This window comes from Podarcis pityusensis (assembly GCF_964106645.2).
Source record: "Podarcis pityusensis genome assembly, chromosome: 2".
Lineage (NCBI taxonomy): Eukaryota > Metazoa > Chordata > Lepidosauria > Squamata > Lacertidae > Podarcis > Podarcis pityusensis.
The window spans coordinates 80,016,207-80,044,063 of NC_138029.1; the positions used below are offsets into that span (position 1 = coordinate 80,016,207).

Below are 27,857 nucleotides of genomic sequence, written 5' to 3' on the forward strand. Positions count from 1 at the left end.
ACAGGATCATTTTATGCTATTTGATTATTTCCATGTACACAGCAGTTTATTTGCCCTTTTATCTCTTTGTCTGGCATACTATGTTTCAAAAGGAGAGAACTTCTAAAAATCATTTTTGAACAAACAAATATAAAAACAAGAATAAAGTTCTGTATTGCAAAATCAATATCCCACTCCGCTTAGCTCAGGATTAAACTTGACAACTAAAACAGACTCTTCTCCCCTACCCCAAATAAACAGGACAGGGCTTATTATGCTTTCAGAAAAACATTTACACCTACATTTTTTACACGACTTCATTGAAAGAGGGCTTATAAATTGAGGGGGTCTAATACTGCTCTTCATATACTAGTTTTGTAAAGGTGAGTGGAGGTTTCAGGTCACAGAGGTGTGTTCCTATAATCTAAGAAACCACAATAGGAAAGAAAGAGTAAGACAGTATTGGGGACCAAGGAATTCAAAACCTGTTTGGAGTCATTTTATCTAGTGTAATATCTAGCAAAATAAGCTAATATCATCCCTGACACAAGCTGTCTTACATATTATATGTTGGATTTATTTCCAACAATACTGCTAGTGGTTGTTAGAGGCATATCAGGCTTAAGTACACATGCAAAACTACTCTTAGTTGGTCTCCCTCTGTGTGAGGTTTTTCTAACCAAATTGATTTTCCTCTCCTTCACTGAAATTTGGAACTGGTCTAGACATTACATTTGCCACGGGGATCACCATTGCCATGGTGATTTTACCATTTCATCTCCACCAATATGATTTATTGGAACTCAGTGCTTTTCTTGGTCTAGAAGCTTTAACTGATAAGGAAAGTTCTCATAAAATATTGGAATACTGTGAATATATATTTAAGAATAAGTAGCATCTGCATGATGAACGCTAAAATCCTATTCAGTGCTTTAATTCAAAGGTCTAAAGATTTACAGTTAAATTCTATACATTTCTACTCAGGCACAAGTCCCACTTAGCTTAATGGGGCTTACTCTCAGGTAGGTATGCACATGATTACAACCTAAAGGTAACATTCAAAAGGAGACATTTGCTTTTATTTTTAATTCAACGCTGCTTCTAAAATTAATTTAGAAGCTTATTTTTAATTAGCTTCCAGCGTGTATCAGCTTCTTGAATTCGGCAAGCTCTTTGGGCACCAACATTATAATGTCACAATATTGTATACAATAACCAATGAGAAATTAAAAATGGAAAAGTAGCTTGTCAAGACTTGTTCAGTTTATTCTTTTAACCATCACGATTAATACTAGGCATAAGGGTAGCAGAAGAAAGCTCTATCTTAAGCAGCTTATTATGGAGGTAGCTCTGTTATCAGATCCTACTTAATGAATATTTCAGATCAAACTGCCCAGAGGCACATCACACCATTTGTTACAGCAGACTTAAATTTCCAGTTCACTAAAACCCTAAACATGTTCATCCTTTCATTTCAGTGTATGCTACTTCCTAAGGATACTGTCAACACCTACTCTAAACATCTCACAAATACTACGCTTCTACAGTATTTAATACATTTTTAATTGATGCTTCTCTGCAGCAATATTTTATCTATCATCTATCTATCTATCTATCTATCTATCTATCTATCATCTATCGTCATCTATCCATCCAGCCTCACTTTCATTGGAATATGTGTTGACATACAACCGAATACAATGATGTCAGATATGTTCAGCTACGTATGCCTTAAATTCCTATCTTAAGTATATTACTGGAATATTAGATCTGGAGCACAGGTTTGGGATCAGTACTGACATTGCATTTAATTTACAATGACCTTTTCCAATAAAAGCTTTAATACAACTATAGTAAAAGTTTTCTGCCAGCTCTTTGCAACTTTCAGTAATTCAAAGGATTATAGGGTTATCTTGGAAACTAGTGTTTGTGTGAAGTGTGTGTGTGTGTGTGTGTGTGAGAGAGAGAGAGAGAGAGAGAGAGAGAGAGAGAGAGAACACTTTTCAGCAGGAGGGCATGCTGCCTATAAAAACTGGGAAATCCCCCTCCTTGGAATTTTTAAAAGAAGAGCTAGAAAGGGAATTTCTGGGGATACTTGTGTGATTTTCTTAGTGCACTGAGTATCCCACAGTTGTCTCTTATTTGTTTTGTTTCTAACTAAACCAAGAATATTAATGCAGTGACATCAGTAATAATAATAATAATAATAATAATAACAATAATAATAATAATAAAAACAGACAGGGACCTACTATCCTCTTATTTTGTTCCATGCTGAAAATCTCTTTGTTTTTCCAAGCATTTTTGGAGAGCTGTTGGTCGTTGTTCATCATTTGTCCCATATTTTATACTTCAGGGTGCTTTAATATATTGTATACCACCTCAATATTTTTTTATGAATTGAGAGTTTACAAATATCTTTATAATTAATCAATACTGGTAGGGTAGGGAAAGGTATCAAACTTAAGGCTGCTGGTTGAACTAGCTATCTGACAAGAGTCCCTTTCAGCAAATTCCATGCTGCACTCAGTAGGCTAAAATTTTTAGGACAACCCAGATGTCATTAGAAGCACTGTGAATTTTGCAAAGTGGGGTGAATGGGGGACAGGAGAGAGTCTGTTATGGTAAAAGGACTGTGGGGTGAACAGAGCTAAACCTTGCCCCCCCCCCCCACTGCTGGGCTTCTTTGCTTTGGGCATTGTTCTTCAAAGCGTCACTCACTGTTCTCAAATGAGCTAGAAGAAAATTGCTTAAATCAAAGGAATACAGCAGTATGTTAAGGCGTGGCTGATTTTTACTCCTCTCTGTACAGGTGTACCCTATACAGGGATACAGCTGACACCTTGTACAAAATAGACTTCTCTTCGCACTTTACATGCATATATGCATGAGGAAATAGCATGAATAATTATGCCTGGCTTCAGTATCATGGCTTAGGTTTAGTTGACCTTGGTTCTCCAAGGTGTTGTACAATGGTATGCTTTGTGCTACGAACGTTGCTTGAATGCTGCTGCTCAGGCACACACACACACACACACACACAATTCATGAGTGCACAAACATTTCCCCAGCACCACTTAATTCTGCCTACAAGCAGCATCATTCAGCTTCACACATACAGCAAATGTCTGCCAGTGAAGCACTAGCTGATTTTTTTTCCTAGTGAAAGCTCTAAGACTCATAAATATTTGATTAAGACTATAACAAATTGGCTTAACATGGGGGGGAAACTCAACGTGATGGGGACTCATCTGGTAGATGGGCCATGCGTAGATAGGGACCATCTGGGGTTTGAACTTTCTACCTGACCCGTGGCCGGATAGTGTTTGTTGTCCTAATTGTTTAATTAGCAAGATCTATGCTTCAAAGGAGAAGGAATACTAAAAAAGGAAACCAAAAGAAAAGGCAAGCTCTAATGTGAGAGACCTTTCCCATGGGTTTTATTCTTTCTTTTTTTTTACTTTCAAGAACTAAACAAGCAACCTATCGTGGGATGTAAATGAACTGGATCTAGGACTTGATTATACCAAGTCTTTCCAAGCCATTGAGATGCATTGGTTCGGAATACCCATCACCAGCAAATTCCCCTGATATCAAACTCACTCAGCAGAAAAATAATGGCCTGAGCAAATATTTGTACATTCTAATACCAAGAGGAAAATTCTGGGTAATTTATTACAGTTAGAAAAAAATTGTCAGCACAACTAGAATTGAGAAAATACCAAGCACTATTTGTGTTTAAATTGGCAATTCGTGTAATTTAAAGAAGGCTTGTTTTATATAAACAGATTGGCCTTCAGAATATTGTTTAATAATATAGTCAGACAAGCTGTCAATATGGTCCCAAGGTCTGCTTAGGTTAATATGATTTACGGTCTAGAGGGGGAAACTGCCAGAGAATACTGGTTTGTTGACATATTAACTTTGAAGCTCTATGACAATCATGAAACTGTTAGCAGTTGCTTGGAGGTTTCCAAACCATCAGTTTTAAGAGCGGAAATACATTCCATTTTTTTTAAAAAAATCATCAACTACGGTGGACGCTCGGGTTGTGAATGTGATCCGTGCGGGGTGCAATTTGGTGCTTCTGCGCATGCGCAAACCGCGATTTAGTGCTTCTGTGTATGCGCCGAAACCCGGAAGTAACCCGTTCCGGTACTTCCGGGTTCAGCATGGTGCGCAACCCGAAATCGCGCAACCCGAAGCATCTGTAACCCAAGGTATGACTGTATAAATAAAAGAGGAACAATTTATGACTTCTGCCTGAGCCTGAGTACAGTAACAAAGGCGACCTTAGCACCTCCGCATAATAACATACAAATATACATAAGGCATCTATTCAGACAGCATTATATTTTTAAACATACCACCGTGCTCTACATATGCTGGGTTGATACCAATTATGAGTCTCGGGGACTTCACCGGTCTTGAAAGATCTACACTGGCTCCCAGTACGTTTCCGAGCACAATTCAAAGTGTTGGTGCTGACCTTTAAAGCCCTAAACAGCCTCGGCCCAGTATACCTGAAGGAGCGCCTCCAACCCCATTGTTAAGCCCGGACACTGAGGTCCAGCGCCAAGGGCCTTCTGGCGGTTCCTTCACTGCGAGAAGTGAGGTTACAGGGAACCAGGCAGAGGGTCTTCTCAGTAGTGGCACCCGCCCTGTGGAACGCCCTCCCACCAGATGTCAAAGAGAAAAACAACTACCAGACTTTTGGAAGACATCTGAAGGCAGCCCTGTTTAGGGAAGCTTTTAATGTTTAACAGACTATTGTATTTTAATCTTTTGTTGGAAGCTGCCCGGCGTGGCTGGGGACACCCAGTCAAATGCGTGGGGTATAAATGATAAATTATTATTATTATTAATATTATTATGAAGAGCTCCAAGGACTACTGGTCCATTTTCAAGAAAAATTCGGAATGCTTCCTCCCACATCAACATGCCTTTACACTAACATGAAAGGCTGCCCCAGCTTCCCCTGTCATCTGAGGCAAGATGGGTAACAGGCAACTGGGGAGATGACCTCAGTTATGCTGCCCTACCTCTGGAACAACCTCCCAATGTAGTTTCAACTAGCACCCATGTTTATATCTTTCTGACACCAATATAACTTGGTTGTTGTTATGTACTCTTTAACTTCAAACCCCAACAATAAAAAAAGAATTTTTCAACCATTTTATTTCTGGTAAAACTATTATTATCTTTTAAGGGCTTTATGTGAGCAAATTTTAGGAAAGGTGAACAATGCTCTAAATGCAAACTTAGGTGTCCCCACCTCTCCGACAGCATTTCTGCAACAATCCAAGTGTGTTTACTCAGAAGTAAGTATCTCTGAGTTCAGTGGAACTAATTCCCAGAAAGCAAGACTGCATCCTAAGCTCTCCAGAGAAACTGAACCAGGCATGTCATATTAAAAGTGTCTCTTCTGCATATTTAGGGAAATGCTATTTCTTTAGATGGAGAAGAGGATCCTTGGAAGAACATGAAGATACTGATACGCTATGAAAGAATACTACTCATTGCCACTATATAACAGCATAAAATAAACTATTTCAGGATACAGCACTATTAAGGCGCATGAATTTTAAACTGGAAGATTGAAGTGTAATTAACTCAAGCCTATATTTAATTCAGAAGTTCATAGTACAAAAATTCTTAAAGAGTATAATGGTAACATTTCTAGCACAAATTCCAAACCAAGCAATAGTAGACCCGAAGCTTTCTAATTCTACACAGGCAAGCAATTGTGAAGCACTTAAAGCATTATTATACAATTTAAATATCAAATACTGTGTTGCATTGAAAAAAGCAGCATAATTTGTTAGACATTTTCCTTCAGGTTATTCAATAGTAAAAACAACTTTCTTGTAAAAATCTTGGTGTGCCAGTCTGTTAAAAATAGAGGTTGTTATGTACAATTGTATTCTGATTGCATGTTGTGTGTGTGTAATATCTGATCCTACTGGATTAAAAATACCTATAATGTCTATAAAGCATGGCAGAAGAACTACTAATTTCTGAAAAGTATATTGTACAAAATCTCTTACACTTTATTTTTATATAATAATATAAAAATAAAGTGTAAGAGATTATGCACAATATGCTTTTCAGAAATTATTTTTATATTATTATATAATATAAAAATATAGACACACATATACTCACCAAATATTAAAAAACCAATCTACTCAAGAACGCCGCCTGATCAAGAAGTCTAAAAATATGGATTTGCAACACTTGAATTTCATCTTCATAAATTCTACTGCTTTTGATTGAATCAAAGATATTTTGCAAGATCTATAATTTAACGCTGTAAACTATACAACTATAAAACATAACAGCAGCATAAAGTGGCACCAGCAAGTCAGTTCCAGTCTTTTATCAAGACAAGTTCTCCTGACACACATATTTTGGAGGAACTGAAGTAGTTACAGAGCAGAAAATTAGTGAAACATTCAACGCTAACAGAAGCTCTGTTCTCAGCTGCTGCTGCTGCATGATGGAACATATAACTATCCTGTGCTGTAAACATCAGACTGAATATTAACTCACCAAATTTCATCAAAATAACTCTTGTGTCTCAAGTAAACAGTTCTATCAGTCCAGTGATACCAACGCTTCTGCCTCAAGAAGCTCTTTGCAAACGTGTTGTGTAAATAAATAATAGAACTGTTTCTGTAACTTCTCTAGCCAGACTAGATTGGGTTTCTCATGTCTAGGGTTTCACGGCATACTGCCAGTTCTCTGTTCCATGAAAGTGCAGAACTTCAGCATAGCTTAAGACCAAAGGCTAGTGGTGCTGACTAAAAGTTCAGCTGATAAAAAACACATGAATCTAGTTCAGTCAAATGTAAACATGTTTGCATCCCTTTTTGAGAATAAAGCCAAGTTCAGTAAATTTTGCTATTCAGTTCAACTCAGTTTGAGCATGATCTAGCTAGAATTAAACACTTCTGAACATTTTGTTTTCAATAAGAGAATATTGAAACATGTGTAATACAATGGTAAAAATAAATGGGGGAAGCAAATGTGTCATTTTGGCTAAATTATGTCATTCATTTTAGGAAGTGAAACTGATGCAAGACATTTATTTTCATATTAGTCTTTTGAAGACTTTTAGTATTCTAGTTTTAACTTGTCCAACTCCATTGAAAGTTGTATGTTTCCATCTGCCTCTAAAGCAGTCCTTCCTCACCTACAAATCTTTACTTTCCCCTCTGTGTCTTGGAGGGGAACAGAACAGCTCAGTAATGCCCCATATATGATGATGTCCTCCTCATATACTCCAAAAAAGCTGATGCTATTGTAGCCTACAATATACAATATACAACTGAAGTATAGTGTCCAAATTAAGGGAAGTAACAGTACTGCTCTAGTTTGCCTTGGTCAGACCACACTTGGAGTACTGTGTCCTGTTCTGGGAACCACAATTTAAGAAGGATATGGACAAGCTGGGTGCTATCATAATGATTAAGGCCTTAAATGATAATTTTAGGTTATATTTTAGTGATTAAGTTTTAATTTATATATTTTTTAACTATTGCTATATCTGTATTGTCCCTGTTATACCTAATTGCAAATTCAAATGTATCCCTATCGTGTTTTATGACTTCCTTGATATTGTATGTGGGCTGGAACTGGTCTGTGACTGAAATAATAAATTCACTCGTTGACAAGCTGTGACATGTACAGAGGAGTGCAAACAAGATGATCAAAGGGTCTGAAAACCAAGCCTTATGAGGAATGGTTGAAGGAGTTGGGTATGCTTAGCCAGGAAGAGAGAGGAAATATGATAGCCATCTTCAAATATCTGAAGGGCTGTCACATGGAAGAAGTAGCAGGAAGTAGAACCCAGACCAATGGATTGAAGTTACAAGAAAGGAGATTCCAACTAAACACCAGGAAGAACTTTTTAACAGCAAGAGCTGTTTAATAGTGGAACAGACTCCCTCAGAAGGTGGTGGACTCTCCTTCACTGGAGGTTTTCTAAGCAGAGGTTGGGTGGCCATCTGCCACAGAATGCTTTAGTTGAGATTGCATTGCAGGGGGTTGGACTAGATGACCCCAGGGGTTCCTTCCAATTCTACAATTCTATGAAGGGGATGGCCACCCCATCTCAAAGATGTTCCTGAGGCACTATACACTCTGCATTCATTCATTCATAACTGATAAAGCAAGGGGTCAGTAGAAATACAACTCCCTCAGTGAATTAAGAGAGCATTGCATTGGGTTGTAGAGTCCATTTGTAATTCAAAAGCTAACTGTTTGCGTCCTCATCCTGGCAGTTTATGTTACTCTGCTTTTGTATTCATGTGATTGTGAAACCATGGATATCTCAGGGATATCTTTGGCATGCTTTTGGAAACCACTGTGAAACCTCTCTGATTTAGCAAAGGCATAGTATTTTTATTGAACCCTGGGCTCAAGCATGTATAGAGTATCGAGTGAATTGTAGAAGCCATTATAGGATGACTTCATTCCACTGTCTGCCAAAATGCCACAGAGCAGAACTGGTCACTTTCTCCTATCCCTAGTTGTAGAGCCACTTCCTTAAAAAAGAGAAAAGAAAAAGAAAAATCACTAAAGTTTTGCCTTCATGCTGTTCTTAGGTGACGCAACTAGCACCTAGTACTACTATTAAACATACTGGTGTACTATTTGTATCCAAATAAAATATTTTGCCACAAATGCAATATACTGACTATAAAGGAAGGACCCTAAAACAAAATGGAAAAATTTAGCAGAGGAGAAAAAACACCCCATGACAACTCACATATTGAAGGAACAAATGTTTTACTTTTTCCAGATGTGTGGATCACTGAAAGCAAACCATTGACTCTTTTCTTCCATTCCTGGCAAATGGAACTTTAAGATGCAAGCATAAAGCTATGTATTACTCTCTTGTAAACCCTGCAATTTATTCCCTGTGGGTTGTGGATTTGCTGACTCAGACTGTTCCAGTCTGCTTTTATAACCACTAAACCAAATCTTGGGAATATACTGCTTCAAGCCATGCTATTAAAAACATTGGTAATTCAATACCTAATTTATTTTATTCCCGCCCTTGTGCGGCGTATGTTATTATGCTTTTGTACTTGTATAGCTGTGCAGCTATGGATTTGCCCAGCACAGTAAGGGCATACAATAGACCTATTGTGCAATTCACCTAATGGTAAGTGAATGGTAAGACTCCTTTTCATTACAACAAAGCTGGGTAGTAACCATTAAAACGAAGTATTAATATCTGCACCAATTTATGTAGTCCTGCTTTTCATTTGTACTGAGTTTTCATTATTTTGTGCATGTTGGCAACCAGAATAATCACAACCCTGTGACTGAAGTTCACCCACTATTGGATACAAAATCCAGACCTCCCTTTGAGTAAATCTGCAAGCCCAGTGCTTCTGCGTGCCCAGGGCTGCCCTGGGCCTGATACAGAAGCTCCAGTTGGTGAAGAATGTATACTGCTGATGGGGGCAGATGGCCATAAGCATGGGACACCTCTGCTAACACATCTGAACTGGCTGCCCATATGCTGGCAGGCGAGGTCCATGGCTCTTGTGTTGAATGAATTGGGTCCAGTATACTGTTATACAATGGGGGGGAGGGACCCCAGAAATTAATAAATGATAGGGTTTTGATTGGAATATAGATGAAAGTACAAGCTGCAGAACTGCACTAGGCAAGGAATTCCTGGGCCTATGCAAAATGACCTAGCCAAGCTATGGCCATAAAGAAACAATACAGGGCCATTGAGAACTATTGCCAATGCAAGTGAACTATTCTTCCCCTGGCCACGAGGTGTGAACAGAGACTGGAGTTTGGAAGGTTGCCAGGGTAACTGGGCATGAGGTGACAGGAAAAGAGTTTTTAGTAGGGTGTTTTGGCAAGAAGAAGGAAGAGGAAAGACTGGAATACATCTTAGGCTGGCTGGGTGCACTCTTGAAAGGACCATGCTGTAAGATCTGGACTCCATGCATATTGAAAGTGTAAATAGGTTAATAAACCATATTTCTTAAAGCTACGATAGCCTCTGCCATGTCTCAGTTCTCCAAAGGAACACAGACCCTGGGTGAGTGCATGGAACCCCATGGACTCTTGCTATCACTCGGCAGAGAGAGGGGGAGGCATCCAACTTTTGTTGACAATACCTTAATGAACACCTGAACCTTTACATCCCAACTTCATCACTGAGATCATTTGGAGAAACATTGTTAGTTGTGCTCTGACTGGCCTCAACTAGCGGTCAAGCATTTAGTGTTGCTGGTTTCATTCTGTGGAACACTCTACCAGCAGAGATTTGGTAGGGATCCCTACTTTTGACTTTCAGATAACATTTTAATGCCACCAAGCCTATGCAGCTATTTAAAACATTATTGGTTAGTCTTTCACAAACAATCTTCCACATTTTTCTAACCTCTTTGTTGCATTAGTGAAAGGTACTCTACTTTGGACTATCTTCTAACATTAGCTTGTAGATAATATGGCTGCTCACTTCCTGATCTGAGCCCAGACAGGAAGGAGCACCTATCTCCAGTACCTAGAGGGGTTGTTGACTGGTTTCTAGGCCCAGTTACAATTGCTGATTTGACTGATAATGTCCAATGTGGTTTAAGTCTAGTATTTCTCGGATGGTGACCATTGCCAAGGGCTGTTGAATGAATAAACGAGCTCATTTCAAAATTCATAAACCACTCTACATTAAGAGAATACCTGGATGGTGCACAGAAGTAGAATGTCAAATATAATACAGATGTCAAAATAATATTAAAATCACAAGAATTAAAAACTTTGGAAACAACAGATGTATCTGGAAAGGCTTGGGATAAAAGCAAAATATTTATCAAACAGTAAAAACATGATCAATAGATGTATGTCCTTTTAAGATGATAGGTGATGTTCTAGCAGTGCAATGCTTGCCTATAGGGCTATACCCACAAAAACTGTAATATGAATTATAAGATTTATCTCCTTGTGATGTTGCTGGGCATGAAGATGCTGAGAACCCAGAAAATTGTTGGCAAATCTGACTAATGCAATCATCTGAGATGCTCAATATACTCAGTGTTTGGGACTATGTGTGTTTGTTTTTCATGCAACACGCTTTTTGCATACAAGCTTTTACCTTTTGAGGATACATCTTGAGGGTTACTTTCTAATGTCTTTAGGGTAAAGATTAATATTCATAAGATAAGAGAAAGCACTTCTATATAAATTAACACCAGGAAGTCACTTTTCTAATGCCCCTCATCTGACCCCAAACCATTATTTGCATTTTGTGAAGAAGCTCAAGTAATCAATCCCACTTTCTATAATGAGTATCTCTTTGTCATCATATGGACCCCCCTCGGGACCCACTGCTTCCTCAGAGTTTTTACTCTTAAGATTGTAGAAAGAAAAATCTATGGTAAATGCCAAGTTCCATTAAAAACAACAACAGAACTGGTTGTTGGAAGTTCATGCAGAAATCCAGACTAGACTGTTCCTTTTAGCACAGTGAATAATTACATAGTGTGAAATACTGTGATTATTTAGATTACGCATTTCCTTGAAGAACACAAAACACCCCATTCAAAATATACAGCTCAGCCACATAAAGAAGTCATAGCATGAGAGGAATAAGGAAGGAACCCTCTAAGTTGCTGCAAGTAAACACTATTAACTTGCTTAACGGTGCCACTCCCCAAATAAGTTTCACTAGAGCCTGCAGTATCAGAGCTTGGAAAAACATTCAGCACACCAAATACGAATTGTCCAAATATGAACTGACCAGCTTGTTGTACAGTCTGTCCTTGTACTGAAACAGAGGGTCCTTTAAACATATAGGATATACAAGTAAGGCTGAGAATACAAGAGAAGGGCACATTTAGATCCAGCAGTTCCTTTTGCTGTTTTTAGTTGTATCGTTCAAAGTTCACTCACAACATCTATGACTCAAAAGAAGCAAAAGTAAATGCAGAAATATTCATAAAGATTTTTTATACCCCTAACATTCAACTCTACGCAAAAGAATTTTGCAAAGTAGCAAACACATTTTGGGATTACAATGTCGGTTGAAATCAAGCAGTTAGGAAAGATAAATATTCTTCATAAATCAGCACTTGCCATTATGAAAGACCTCTATAGTTGTCAGAAGACATCAGAAACATAGCCAAGGGCAAACTGCTAACAGCCTAAGCCCACAGGGGCAGGCACACAAGTTTCAAAAGGTACCTGATTGTCCTGACTGAAATGCAGTATTTCCACATCAGATTCCACATTGCACTGCCATCTCCCTTCATGACCTCCTCTGCAGTGTTGAAAAACACACACTTATTCTGAAGAATCCAGCGAAGTAGTACATTTAGAAGGTGCAGAGCAAAAGTTAGCCAAGTTTCAGGAGACAGCTAGGCTCTGATTCATGAACTCAAAACGATTCCTCCAGCCTCCACTGACGTGAACTGAGCAATTCACAGAGGGAAGCCAGCTTTCCCATCAGAGATCTCAAATTACTGCTTTCTTTACAATCTACAAGAATTGTTTACATTATTCACTAACTAGGATCATTCATGGCTGCTTGGAAAGCAACATGTCACTGTTTCGGATGATCAAGTTAAAAAAATAATAGTAAGAGAGCAGATAGCCTTTGCTGCTTTTAAAAACTCTTGTCTGCAGGGATCCAAAATAGCATTTGCTAGGACAGTACGCTTACAAAATGCACTTAAAATCATACAGTGTAGTCTGTATGAACAGCCAGCAGTTGGATTTTTAAAAACTTGTCTAGCGCCAAAAGAAGTAATGAGTCATTTTCCAATACTGGGCATGAACACACACTGTAGGAATGAATATCTAAACCTCTTATTATATATAATGTATCAGTCAGCTAGGACACTCAGTTATACTTCAGTAGCTGAAATGTAAATGTTTCAGTGAAACAGTAATAAGCTGTATGAGGGTCACACCTTGTATGGAAGTTAGTTGATTTTATATGGCTACGCAGTTAAAGTTACTGATAATATACCATTAATAAATTTTCCATAGTTACTGTATGCAGGTTAAGCATTACTTTTTGCTCACCACACATCTGGAATAAAATGATATCCATCTTTTGATTTGCTGTGCTGATGGGAATAATTTAACCTTGATGGATCCTTTTGCTAAGGCCATCACCAGTGGACATAAATCTCTGTAAGCCATTGAACATAAATCCTTCTCCGTAAGCCATCCCTGCTCTGCATCTTTTTCCTAACAGGGCAACAGGCCACCAGTTGTTAGTTTAGGGGCATGGAATTAATTTAATTCATACATCTGGGTTGGCATTGCTGCAATCTTCTTCCTGCCCAACTCCTGATGCTGGAGCCAGGCTCAAGGAAAACTGGAATGCAGTGATAAAGTAAAGGAAGAGGTGCTGAGTTGCAGGTGTAAACTCAGGTTATAAATGATTTAAAATGAACAAACTACATGCTATGTTAAATTTGTAATCTGTAGCTTTGTGTCTGTGTGCTTTTTACTATAATAAAATCCAGGACAATCGAGATCAGGACCACAGTGTACAGGGTGGGTAGATGCTAAATCTTTTCCCTCCCACTGCATTGCCCCCCCCCAACCTCTACCCTTCCTAACTCACTAAGTGACAAAAGAGGGAAAGGACCCATTGGTGCCAGTGGAAGCCTTTCCCCCCATCTTTTACTATATGGCATTGGGGCTGTCTCTGTTTCTCTTTCTCTTGATTTCAGCATTCTGCATGGATGGGAGGGGTTAAACTTCTCCATGTACTCTTGAGCTGGATTGGCCCTCCAGTGTAAACACACACACACACACACACACACACACACACACACACAACCACATAGAGCATCATACTAGGTATTTAATGTAATATGTAGTTTGATCTCAAGAAAACCAAATGTAAAGCACAAGAAATTAACATGTTTATTTTGCTGTGACTACAGTGGAAATTGGAATGGAGAACTTTAAAAACATAGTTAAAATGAACATAAAGTTTTGCAGCATGAGTGAAATCAAAGATGGGGAGTATCTCTTTTTTGAGTGGCTTTTGACTCATTATCAGCATACTTGGTTTAACTTACAAAAAATGGAAGTGACCAGTATCACAGTTTATTTGAGAGCACAGAAATTAGGAATCTGAATTTAGACATCTTTAGAATAGACCCATTGAAATCAATTGGACATAACTTCTCAAAAATGTTTGCACAGGATTTTCCTAAGTCTGCCATCTTGAAATGGGTTTTAACAGATGAATACATTTTCTAGTATGTAAACTTTAAATTGCAAACAAACAAACAAACAATCTGTCTTAGAATTAGCTTGAAGGTGTGGGGTGTGTGGGTGTGTTAAGGCTGGGAAATCATTGTATAGGGCCCCAAGTATAATTATATTAAGAATGTTATAAATATAAATTGGAATAAAAGTTGTCTTCACAATAAACAAGTTAATATAAAAAGCCTCCCTCAATCTATAGGGCTTTGTTTAGCAGATAAACAAAACAAGGATTAAAAGGATAAAAGCATCATTGTTCTGCAAGTGGCCTGCATTGGTCTTTTTGTTTCCCAGAGCTGCAGTATTCAAATACTTATCTTAGTCTCTTTCATTCATAAAAATCTCGCTAGGTCTTCTGCCTTGCTTTACTGGTAAACAATACCATGAACTCAATGTGAAGCTAGGAGACTTGACAAGAACTACAAATTTCAGCTTCCCTGATGGAAGAAGCAATGTTGTGCACTTTATTTCCACTAATGAGACTTTGTGCATCTCCAGTCCTGGATATCTTCTCCTTCTTTGACAATCACTCGTAGCCGAGTAAGATTGTCTTCCATGAACACTTAAATAGCTGTCCAACTCCCCACCTGAAAATTCATGTCTCATCCAATACAGTTTCACTGAACATTGGCTTGTCATTTGTATGAAGAACCTGCTCACTTGAGGGTATCAGAATGTCTCCTTTTAAACAGAATTCTTGAATTCTCTTGACTGCCTTACCTCCACCACTATAATATAAAGTTATAGAGATGTATCTAATACTAGGCCTAGTAGGCCCATTGAAATGAACAGATATGACTGACATAGGTTTAGTAATTTCAATGGGTCTACTTTAGCATTGGTTGAGCTACAACCCACATTCGGGTTTTGAAGCGTCTAATCTGCAGAAGTCTGGCCTCCACATGCCTTATGCTTACTTTCATCTCTTGGGTTCCATTTATGTAGGATGGTGAAAACTGAAGCAGACAATAAAGGACTCCAATAGCATCTATTCCAAACTGAATGAATGCTCAACAAAAATAGAGTGAAAGACAAAGTGTGGTTCCTTCCCCCTTTCCTAATATTAGAACTCGGGGTCATCCAATGAAATTGATTAGCAGTAACTTCAGAACAGAAAAAGAAAGTAATTTATTTATTTGGTGTGACAGCAGCCCTTGTCTTAGGTAGCTTTAAAGGGGGATTAACCCTATCAATTGCTATTAGGCATGAGAGCTAAAGGAACCTGAAGATGCAGAGGCATCACTAGTTTCTGTGTGGGAGATGGAGGCAAAGGTGTGGCTGTTGGCTTCATGCCCTGGTTACAAGTTTCTAAGAAGCATCTGATGGCCATTGTTGAAAACAGGACACTTCAGTGGATGGACCCTGAGTCTGATCCAGGAGGACTTTTCTTACAGTCTATGGCCTCCACCTAAATAAGTGCCTTACATCTGAGGGACACTTACCCTAACAAACAAGAAAAACAACTACATTTTCAGCTTTATCTGCTCAACAATACACCATGTGCCCTAACACCTGAATATTGTAACTTCCTTGCTCATCTATAATGTCTGGCTCTTTAAATAGATTTGAGAGGGAGAGCACCCAATGTTGCTTCTTTGCCCCACTAGCCATTAAAACTGTTTTTTATTTCCCTCGGTGAAATTTACCGTAATTAGCTCTGCACCTCCGACCATATGCTGATGATATATAGTATTTAAGAATAAGAATGTAGGAAGAGCATTGCTGTATTAGAGCAAAGGACCATGTTATCCAGCATTCTGTTCCCACAGTGGCCAAGCAGATGCCTAAGCGAAATACACAGCAGAACAACTGACAATAGCCCTCTCCTGTTGTTTGCCCTCCAGCAGCTGGTATTCAAGTGGCACAGTGCCTCCAGTGCCCAATGGTAGCAAGAGCCATCATAACCAGTAGCCTTGAATGTGAGCTCTCAGGAAACATGTGGGTGAAAACAGGATTCTGGACTTGATAAATCTTGGTCTGCACTAGTCATAATTTATTTTGTGGAACAATGGGGTAGACTTTCATAATATGGTGCCCTGAGCTAGGACAAAATTTGGCGACCTCCCCCTCTCGCCTTCTGTTCTGTGCATGTTCTCAAGTATGCTACATCATAGTTTTGAGTTCCCTTGGCTCGGTGCCCTGTGGGGAGGAACTGTTCTCATTCCCAGAATACCTGCGCTGGGAGCAAAATCAAAATAATGATAGTGATGATGATGATGATCAGCTTATAGACTCTGATGATTAAGTATATAAATGCTGTTGAAATGAACAAAATCTCCACTCGAAACAGTTTGTGAATTCCAGCAACAAGAAGTAAAAACAAACAAACCCAGGTGCATATTACCAATACCTTTAGCAGCTTCCTGTATATAGCACTCCCTCTTGCACACTTAACCACATAGTTGAAGGGAGAATGTCTGATTTTACACTCACTGTTGCCCTTCGCTTTGGCTGCTTTTCTGATATATGGTATCTGTAAGCATCATGCTAGAAAGTGACAGAAATTGCAACTTAGTACTTGCCCTTGGGGACCAAAAATGCGCTGTGCAAATCCACCTGAAAGGAAGGCATACACTGTGATAATATGAAGAAGAATTAGACACAGATCTCTTCAGATACTAGTTTCCCAAGGCAAAATATATTACCAGGAAAGGTGCCATGAGAGTAAAACATGATATTCTAAATTCCTAGAGAATCCACAATAAGTAGCAGTTCTTTCCAACTTCAGACCACATGTGTTAGGACTGCAAGCATATGAAGTGCCTTTTATCATAGGACAGACAGTGGTGTTTTTCCATTTACATAACCTGAGAGCTAAGCAAAGGGTCACAAATGCAAGGACTGCATGTACTAACTGTTTTGCATGGAAAGATGCTGAAAGCTTCTACATTATTTATGCATTTGCTCCGTGCGTGTCATTTGGAAGTTTGCTTTGGTTGGCTATCTCCCATCATTTTATTATGAAGCAGACTCTCTGCAGAATGCACAGCACATGCTGTAAAAATTATATGGAATGAGAGTGTATGCTAGAGAGGAGGGAAAGGAGGATATACACATTCAGCTGCTTTGCAGTTGCAGCAAATTTCTCCAACACAAGCTTCTTTAGAGATCTGTACTGCAGGCACTATGACTCACAGGCCAGCTCTGGGTGAAGTCACTGTCAAATGAAAGCAAAGCATTTGTTCTTAGCAACAACTACAATCGTGAACTCTACATACAAGTTCAGAACAGGTCTCTCTATTCATCCCCCCCCCCCCCGATTTCCAGCTTACTGCTATTGTCTTCCTCGTGATATGCAGGGTCCTCAAGGAGCAGGACTTATTTATGAGGCAATATAGATAGTGATCCAATCCTAAGCATACTTACTTGGAAGCAAGTCCCATTAAACTCAGTGGGATTTACCCCCTGGTATATAATGTTACAGGCCACCCCAATCCCTGCCAAGCCGGGTACGGGATTCCAGGGGTCTTGGCCTTCAACCAGGGTCTGTGGTTCTTTGGAGAACTAAAGACATGACAGAGGTAGTTGTGGCTTTAAAAAATATGATTTATTCACATATTTACACCTGAATCTAGATGGAGGGAGTCCAGATCTTACCACATGATCATCTCAAGAGGGGCTTGTTCTCCACAGCAGTGCAGCAGTGGAGTCCAAGGCATCTCTCTCAACCTGCCTTCAGCCAGCCTGCCAAAATGGTTCTGGGCTTTTCTCAGCTATCCCAAGCCTCCTGCCAAAGGCCCCAAACTCTTCCTGTGACATCATGCCCAGTTACCTTGGCCACCCTCCAAATCCCCTGTCTCTGTTCTCACTTTAGGGCAGGGGGGGGGAAGGACAGTTCTCTTGCACTGCCAATGGTCCTGTATTGTTTCTTAACGGTCCTAAGCTTGGACAGAGGTCCTTTTGCACAGGCTAGCCCAGGAATTCCTTTGCAGCTTGTATTTCTCCCTTCATATACCAAATAGTCAAAACTGTAGTATTTAATGATTTCAAGGGTTTAGCCCCTTCTCCCAACAGCCTTTAACAGTATGCACAGGACTAGGCTGCAAGATGAGGGACGCAGGTGGCGCTGTGGGTTAAACCACAGAGCCTAGGACTTGCTGATCAGAAGGTCGGCGGTTCGAATCCCCGTGACGGGGTGAGCTCCCATTGCTTGGTCCCTGCTCCTGCCAACCTAGCAGTTTGAAAGCACGTCAAAGTGCAAGTAGATAAATAGGTACCGCTCCAGCGGTAAGGTAAACAATGTTTCCATGCGCTGCTCTGGTTCGGCAGAAGCGGCTTAGTCATGCTGGCCACATGACCCGGAAGCTGTACGCTGGCTCCCTCGGCCAATAAAGCGAGATGAGAGCTGCAACCCCAGAGTCGGTCACAACTGGACCTAATGGTCAGGGGTCCCTTTACCTAGGCTGCAAGATAGGAGGAAACTGGCCTCTACCTCAGGGACTATAAATACACATAATAGCTCAAATTGCATTAACTCTTTTTTCCTGCATACTGTTCCCCCCTCCAAACAAATGTATAAGCAATTCTTCTCACTTCATTATTACATAGTATGAATGATGTCCAACAGCTTTTATTTCTTCAAAGAATCTATGTAAAAGCAACTTATTTTAATATTAATGTTGCCTTTTATCACCAAACTGATGAAACTGAAGTTCTAAGCACATGGTACAGTCCTCTCAGAAACAGAAGGGGGGGGAAGGGCAGAGTAAGATTTAGAATAGGCAGACATGCTTCAGTAATGAACAAATTAGCAGTTCAGAAGCAGATTAATTTCCCTGCATGTGCAAGCCCCCTTCTCAAAAGTAAAGTAATGTGAGGACAGGAAGGATTAGGCAATTTTGACCATAGAAGCTATCACTTCTGAAACTACTGGTGTTCCAAAAAACCCTTATGATTGACAATGTAATATAACTGTATCCTATCACTATACTGAAAGTACAAACCATGTACTCTAGTTAAAACTGATTAATCTCATAATGCCACTGCCTGCCACTGATACAACAAAACAGGGGCCTAAACAAAAGCGAAAACAGATGACCATAATGACACACATGATCTACAACATCTGTGCCTTCCTTTCAAATTGCATGTAAATTAAGGCTAATGACTCCCTTAGTGGCCTCTATTGTGCAAATACAGTGCAAAACATGATGAAGGTAGACAGGAAAGTAATATAGGCCTTAAGGGTCTTGGACAAGAATATTGGGAGAGAAACAGCTCCTAAGTGTCTGAGTGGCCCAATTTGAATATGCATTAAGGCTAAAGCTGTGAACAAGCACCAGAGCAAGGGGAGGAGCTCAAGGGGGCAACGGGGAGGATGTGACCTAGTCTTATTTTCCCCAGCTTGTTAACTGACACTAAGCCAGAATTCTCCAGTTTGGATATAATGGAGAAATTTGGTTTAATATAAGTCAGGATCTTTACAGGAATCTGGCAAACAATGGGAGGAGATAAGGGGCCAGGCAGAATAGCTCAGTCCCAATGCCTGTTCTGGGTTACATAAAGCATAGTTTGTGAACCTTCAGACCATTGTCCACGTTTCGTCAGCATTCTGGTTAACATAATCCATTCAACATACAAAAATGCAATGAAGCACTCAGTTTAAGGATGGAATGCACTCTGCGTGTTCCATGGAGAAGTTGTAGAGAACAATGAGAGTGGCCCCTGTTCCAGCCATTGTCTGTAGAATGCTAAGTGCCTAGACAGTTGTCTATGATGTTATAAGTCTCCACACACCAGTACCATATTCCTGGCATATTTGTTGGGTGGGGTGTGGACTTTAACACAATGACACAATTCCCCATAGCAACTACTTCTATGTTACAATTGGATTGTTGCCATGTAGAGGTCCTTTTCAGCAACATCCCTGTGAGAATGATTTTCTCCAGATATTACCGTATTTTTCGCTCTATAAGACGCACCAGACCATAAGACGCACCTAGTTTTTGGAGGAGCAAAACAAGAAAAAAAATATTCTGAATCCCAAAAGCCAGAACAGCAAAAGGGATCGCTGTGCAGCAAAAGCAGCGATCCCTCTTGCTGTTCTGGCTTCTGGGATAGCTGCGCAGCCTGCATTCACTCCATAAGACGCACACACATTTCCCCTTACTTTTTAGGAGGGAAAAAGTGAGTCTTATAGAGCAAAAAATACGGTACTTCTGACCAAGTGTGAAGGATTGCAGCAACTGACCTTCGAAGAATGTTAGTGATTCAGTGTTTACCATTGCTGGGAACAGATTTTTTTTATCACCTTTTACTTTTTATATAGTGTTAATAGCAACATTTCTCACTTGCTGCATTATAGAAACAGAACACTTGACTTAGTCATTCTTTGCATAACCTGTAGTAATGTCATATGATTGTATAACAGATTGTCACAGATTAAATGGACACTTGAACCTTTGAAAGCATGGGGGAAATGAAGAGGCTACATCTGAATTACAGCACAGATTTGGCCTATACATACTGAAATATCCATGGACTTGACAGAAAGACTCTCTTGTGGCCATGAACAGGATCTGAGTTGCCCTACAACAAAGAACTCCAGCCACTAGAGATAACATGCATTGCATTTTTTAATATGTATTTACAATATACACAGTACATGAGCTGTTGTCCTGGATTGACAAGAGAAACAAGACAGACATTCCTGATTCCTGCATATTAATTATTATGATTATTTAAATTTGTATACTGTCCTTCACCCACAGATTTCAGGGTGGTCCCCAATATAAAAATACAAGAGAAAAAAACCACGAAATACAGGCAGGGAGCAAGTCCCCCAGACCCACAGCTGAGGTGGTTTCATGTTTTTCATTCCTCAGAAACGACAAGGCCTAGGGGGTCACCCAAGGCCATTTTGTACCTTCAAATAATTTCTTTATGCATGTTACTCTGAAAATAAACTAGATTTTACTGCAGCAGTAGCAATAGCATTGCACCTATAAAAGACGGTGCTACAGTTTTTGACTTGAAAGTATGTAAAATAGTTTGATTCAAGAAACAGATTAAATGTTTATGCACTATTTCAGTGCATCATTGCCAGTTATATCCTTTTCAACCTCAGGTCTCTCACATTGTTCAAGGAGTGGGTGCATGATATTGGATGCAGAGTGTCTTGACTGTCTTGTGTTATTTTTAATAGCTTGGAAACCAGTGATAACATTTTTCTTTTAGCTGCATTTGCAAAATCCTTTCTCCCTTTATGTAGCTTTAGCATGAAAGATTGATAAAAATCTGAATGGCACGGTCTAACGTCTACACACAGAACACCTGCTGAACAAAGTATTAATCAAATTCAGATTTTTATTTCAGGTCTTGTAAAACACGCTCATTCTTGCACATCCACCCACACCTTCACACTTTCTCCACATGCCCACGCTTTTCTTGTTGGCCTTCTGGCATTTTCCCAAGAACATTAAGAACAAGACATAAACCTCTAATGAAGAAGAACTAGAAACTGGGTAGTATATTTTTACATTCATCATGCATTATGTGCAATCCTGTTTTCACACACCTTTTTGTCACTTTTAAGGCAGGAAAATTTTTTTTCTTTAAATATCTTCTGAATGTCCTTTGTGACCCATTTAAAAACAGTCACAGCTTTGAATGCCATAATTTATTTATTTGTTTTTGCATTGCATGTATACTCTTGTATGTAAATCCAGACTTTTTCAGTTGCAGGGTAAACTCTAAATACAGATAGATGGATAAGGAGGTATTTGTAAGGGAATAAATTAGAATTTATTCCAGTTAATATGAAATAGTACTAACTAGGCATGTGTTAGCAGGGTTGAAAAATGTGTTCTATAGTTTAATTGTATTACATTACAGAGTTGAAGGAAAACACCCAACATTTTAAGAACAAATATATCTAACTGGAACAATAAATATAAGAATGAACTGTCCATCCTTTAAGAGTGAAGTTCAATCTTCTGCACCATGATTTTGCTAAGTTTGGAAACTTAACTTTAAAAAGGAGTTTACACGCTTCTCCCACGATGTTGGAAAGCAAAGGGTCCCAACTATGTTTGTCTACTTAGATATCATGATTTAAAAGGGCATAATTCATTGAAAATGACTGGAAGAGTTTCCCTTTCACCCCTATCTTCATACAGTAAATAAACCTGCAATTATATCATTCATAAAAAACACCTTCTGTGTTTAAAATGGACTTTATGATTTTATGGGGGTGGGGGGTAGAATAACACAGCGTTCATGTTTTGCTGTGAATACTGAACTACTTATACATGTTTTCTTCATTAATAAGCTATTCTGAATACTGAGACCTCTGAAGATTAGATAAAAACATCAGGATAAGTGCACCACACATGTCAAATTAAATTGCTTATGTTGTTATTCCATTACTTTGGCAAGAACAATGCATCTGGCACCCAGTCCCATTACTTCTGACCATCGGTCACCATCTATCATTTCAGTTTTCTGTCAGAGCTGCTGCGGTGTGCAATTGATTTCATACCATATGAAACAAACTGTTCTATTAAAACTTTTTTCCTTGTAGGAACATTAATCTACATTACATAAAAATCCAAGACATTCCAAAACAATACCCATGCACCAATTCCGTAATGTAAAAACTTAGCATTAACAGCTGTTCTTCTTGTGTGTGTGAGAAAATCAGAGTGAATTAAAATAAACAAGGGCTGTTTTAGCTTATTTGTTTCAAATTAAATGGTATCCACAGCACAGCATCATCCAGGCAGAGAAGAAGTAGCAATGGCTACTATAGTTAAAAGGAACAAGCAGATTTACACCCTTTGTAATAAGTCTGCATTAATTTCCCCACCACACCCCTTTCCACACCATGCAAATGTGCCTTATAGCAAGTGAATGCAGCAGCCTGCAGCCATTTACTACTGAAAAGCATTTTAGATTTCATATTTCCTTACCTTTTATAGAAGCCATGAAGAGGCTGGAGACATAGAAACTGCCAGTAATCCAAGCAGAAGGCCTTTAACTTCAGCATTTTAAAACAGTTCAACTGCAGCAAGTGGAATCTTTTTCGCTTTTTATTTTTTTAAAAAACACACACACACAATGTCCTACTTTTTGCAGGAGAAAAAAGAGAGAGACCAAACGGTATTGCATACAATACCCCTCCCCTTTTCTAGGCAGACAGCCGTGTATTTTCTAGTTGCCACCAATATATGCAAGCTCTTTATCCACATGGCACCGCACCTGCATAGCTACAGTGCATGAACTACTTTAATACAAAGAGACAGTAGCACAAAGGCTACAAATTCATTTACTTTGTTAGTTGCTCCTCATTTCAGCTAATCTTCCCTGAGTTCATCCACACAGCCAGTAGTTGCTATTACACACAAACAAAAGGAGGAAAAAATAATAATAGTGCTACTTCCAGCCATTCCAAAAGCTCTTTGATAATAAACCATTAGCATATATTCCGGTCAGGATTCTTAGGGGCCACTCAGAAAGCACCCCTAGAGCTCACAAATTCCTAGGGAAAAGACAAGCAAATATCACACTCTGCTGAGTAGAAACGTCCTGTGATCCCAGAAGATTTGAGACAGCATCATATGGAAACTCCTCAGTCCTGTAACTACGCTGGATACAACTTTTTTTTATATATATATAAAAAAGCCGGCTCCTCTGGTGTGAATCACATCTGCTTCATTGTCTGCCAAGCCACCTATGAAAAATGTTGGTTTCCTTATGACTGGGAGTGGAAGGGAGGTGGGAAGTGACAAGCCTAAGTGCAGACCCCTCCCCACTCGCAAAATAAATTATGCTTATCTTAATCCCAACACACTTTGCCAGTTAAGGTCTCTGTGAAGAAAAAAAACTAATCATCTGAACCACATGGTGCACAGTGGGGCACGCTCCCAGCTATAAAAGCCAGCAAGATAAAGCACCCCCCCCCAAAGATAGGTTGATTCCAGTTGCCATGGTAACGGGAACACATTGATAAAATCTAAAATGGAAGCACGATGACAGCTTTCCATTGGCTCACACGGATCTAATGTGTCTGTAACAAGCAATGCGCAGGCACTATTAGAGCAATCTCATCAGCAGAGGATGAATTTGGGACTTGGCTAATTAACAGCAGTGTGAAACAGCAGCTAGTCCTCATATAGTTACAGTGGAAAGGCAGACCATTTTTATTCTAATGGGAGCACATAAGCAATTAGCAAGGATATGCTTTGAGAAAAGGAGTTTTAAAATTAGAAGCATTTTCTATTTAAATCCTTTGGGTGAAATAGGAATGATAAAAGCAGCTTTCATTTATCACCCTCTGAAACCTCAATCCATTTATGTCTCTTATCTTTTAAAGAGAGACACTATAGGATTCAATTCTGCATTTTATGTTATTTTTAAAAATGTAGTGATTTCCTCAGCAAACATTCTTACTAGCTATAATGAAGTATTCAAAAAATTAACGACAAGCGCATATTAAAAGAACACGCTTGTGGAAACTAAATTACTCTTAGAAAATATGTTAATCTGCCTTCTGACCACTCATCTTATGCTAATGTAATTTCTTGAAAAGCATCAAGCAAAACAAGATTTTAAAAGGAAGATTTATGTATAAATATTTTGATTTTTAAAATGGTAGCCTTTTCTAACAACACTGAGGTAACTTCCCTGTGTGCATATGGATAGAACAAGGACAACGATGAGGTGGTAAATGCAAGTAATGACTGATATGGTGGTATGCTGAAGACCTAGATAGGGGCAGAATGGGGTGTTTGCTAGGGTTGCCATGTGTCTGAAATTTCCTGGACATAGTCAGAAGCAGTGTCCAGGCAGAAATCGGCAAAAATGTCCGGGAAAATCCGAACGTATGGCAACCCATGTTGGCAGTGTGGTTTGGGCCGATTTCCCTTAAAAAGCACTCAATGTAACCCCTGTGTAAATGGGGAGGCGCCTGTATAACTTTTTACTGTTGTTCCCTGTAAATATTTTTTTTCCAATCAAGTGGCTTATTTTATGAAATAAAATAAATTAAATGCATTACCCTGAGCAAAAATAACTGCTAACATTGCAAGTAGGTAGAGCAATGTAAGTCTTCCATTTCCACTGTGCTTGATTCCAGTGAGATGAGCTTGCAGGGCAGCAGCTGAAGAAGGTGCAAAAAGGGTTTTCTTGTGTGTGTGTTTCTTTGTGGCTTATTAGCTGCTCTCCCTGTGCAAAGGTCAGAGGGGGCAGGGTTTCTGTTGAGGCAGGTGATTAGCTGTGGGAGGAGCTTATCAGAGGTTGCAGGGTAGCGGCAGTTTGACCCATCTTTTAGATTTAGGGGAGCTAGTCTCAAACGTTTGTTGGGGGAGACCTAGGTTTTTTTTGGGGGGGGGAGTTACTTGTCCTGTCTTCACGCTTTTTATGATGGAGGACCGCTGTAGCCACCCCCAACCACACGTTCTCAAGATGGAGGGGGAGGGAACAGCTGCAGTCGCCTGCGGTTCCTGCGCAATGTTTGCCATCTTGCCAAAGGTTGCAGGCAGCTTTACCTGCAGCAACTGCATGTTGATTGCCCTCTTAGAAGACAAAGTCCAGCAACTGGAGGAACGTGTAGCTACGCTCCAAAGAATTAGAGAGCTGGAGCTCTTCTTGGAAGCAACAGAGCACACCGTCTCCACCAAGGAGGAGACAGGGGACTCCCCTGAGAAGGAGGCTAGTTCACCAACACAGGAGCCAGATATATGGAGAAACGTGACTCAAAGAAATAGGAGGCCCAGGGTTCGCTCTGATTGTTTAGAAATAGACAATCGCTTTGAGGTCCTCTCCCCTAGCATGGAAGACGAAGAGCAGACTCCATTTGAGGATCTCTCCCTCATTACAGTCGATCAGGTATATGAAGACGAGCAGCAAAGTCAGTCCTCAGGGAATGTGCAGGCGACCTTGGAACGGGCAGCTCACGGAAGAACCCTGACCAAACCTAAGAGGAGGCGTGTAGTGGTGATAGGGGATTCCCTACTGAGGGGAACAGAAGCAGTGATCTGTGGGCCTGACAAGATGTCTCGGGAAGTGTGCTGTCTCCCCGGGGCTAAGATCCAAGATGTAACTGAACGACTGCAAGGAATCATAAAACCCACTGACAAATACCCCTTCCTCTTGGTTCATGTGGGAACCAATGACACTGCAAGCAATAGCCTCCAGAAGATCAAAAGAGACTATGAGGCTCTGGGCAGGAAATTAAAGCAATTAAATGCACAAATTGTCATCTCATCTGTCCTCCCAGTTGAACGACGTGGCCCAGGGAGAGAGGGAAAAATAGTGGAAGTGAACAGCTGGCTTCGCAAATGGTGTAAACAGGAACGGTTTGGATTCTTAGATCACGGACTGCAGTTTCTTGAAGATGGACTTCTGGCAAGCGATGGGCTGCACCTCACAACGGTTGGGAGGAATGTTTTTGCCAAAAATCTCAGAAACCTCATCAGGAGGGCTTTAAACTGACTAATGTGGGGGAGGGAGACAGTGCTCCTGAAGGTAGGAGTCTATCAATTGATGAAGATGATCATCCAAATGTCATAGACCAAATGGAGCAAACAGCACGCAGACCTAGTGGTGGGAGGAAAAAATCCTTAAATAAGAGTCACGGGGAATGATTAATGGACTTCAATGTCTGTACACTAATGCGCAAAGCATGGGAAATAAACAAGATGAGCTTGAGCTCTTGGTACAGCAAACTAAATATGACATAATAGGCATCACTGAAACCTGGTGGGATAAGTCCCACGATTGGAATGTAATAATGGAGGGATACAATCTATTTCAGAGAAACAGACCAGACAGGAAAGGAGGAGGAGTGGCGTTATATGTCAGGGATATGTATACCTGTGAAGAGATCCAAGATTTAGAACCTCAAAGCCAAAGTGAGAGCATTTGGGTCAAAATTAAGGGAGAGAAGAATAACAGTGACCTCATTGTGGGAGTTTACTATAGATCCCCAAGCCAAACGGAGGACATAGATGATGCCTTCCTGGAACAGATGGCCAAGCATGCAAAAGGAAGGGAGATAGTAGTAATGGGGGACTTCAATTACCCGGATATTTGTTGGATGTCAAACTCAGCCAAGAGCATAAGGTCAAACAGATTCCTCACTGGCCTTGCAGACAACTTCATTGTCCAGAAAGTGGGAGAAGCAACAAGAGGAACAGCCATTTTAGATCTGGTCCTAACCAATGCTGATGACCTGGTTAGTGGGGTAGAAGTGGAAGGATCATTAGGCGCGAGTTTACTGAAGTTTACTATACAGCGGAAAGGAGCAGCCAAGCATACTAGAACTCAATTTCTTGACTTTAAGAAAGCCAACTTCATAAAACTTAGGGAAGTGCTGGGTGAGATCCCATGGACAGTAATACTAAAAGGAAAGGGAGTTCATGATGGCTGGCAGTTTGTTAAGAGGGAGATAGTAAAAGCACAACTTCAGGCAATACCAATGAGACGGAAACATGGAAGGTGCCTAAAGAAGCCAGGGTGGCTATCTAAAGAACTTTTAACTGAGTTAAGATTAAAAAAGGATGTGTACAAAAAATGGAAAAGGGGGGAAACCACCAAAGAGGAGTTCAAACAAATAGCCAGCACGTGTAGACACAAAGTCAGAAAAGCTAAAGCACAGAATGAACTCAGGCTTGCTAGAG

The 27,857-nt window shown here is 39.8% G+C and overlaps 1 protein-coding gene across 12 annotated transcripts in view; it reads right to left on the reverse strand.

Annotated features, from left to right (window-relative positions):
- Nucleotides 1–27,857, reverse strand: part of IQSEC1 (IQ motif and Sec7 domain ArfGEF 1) — a 309,426-nt gene that overhangs the window by 129,318 nt on the left and 152,251 nt on the right. Inside the window, exon 1 of one of the 12 annotated variants that reach the window (XM_080996707.1) lies at nucleotides 23,148–23,279. The exons of 10 other annotated variants lie outside the window; for them this stretch is intronic. In XM_080996707.1, the coding sequence (XP_080852833.1) occupies nucleotides 23,148–23,224 (77 nt within the window). In that variant the 5' untranslated portion in view covers nucleotides 23,225–23,279. Of the gene's footprint in view, nucleotides 1–12,192; nucleotides 12,377–23,147; nucleotides 23,280–27,857 lie in introns of those variants that run through there. One more of the 12 variants, XM_080996709.1, reaches the window with a different exon arrangement.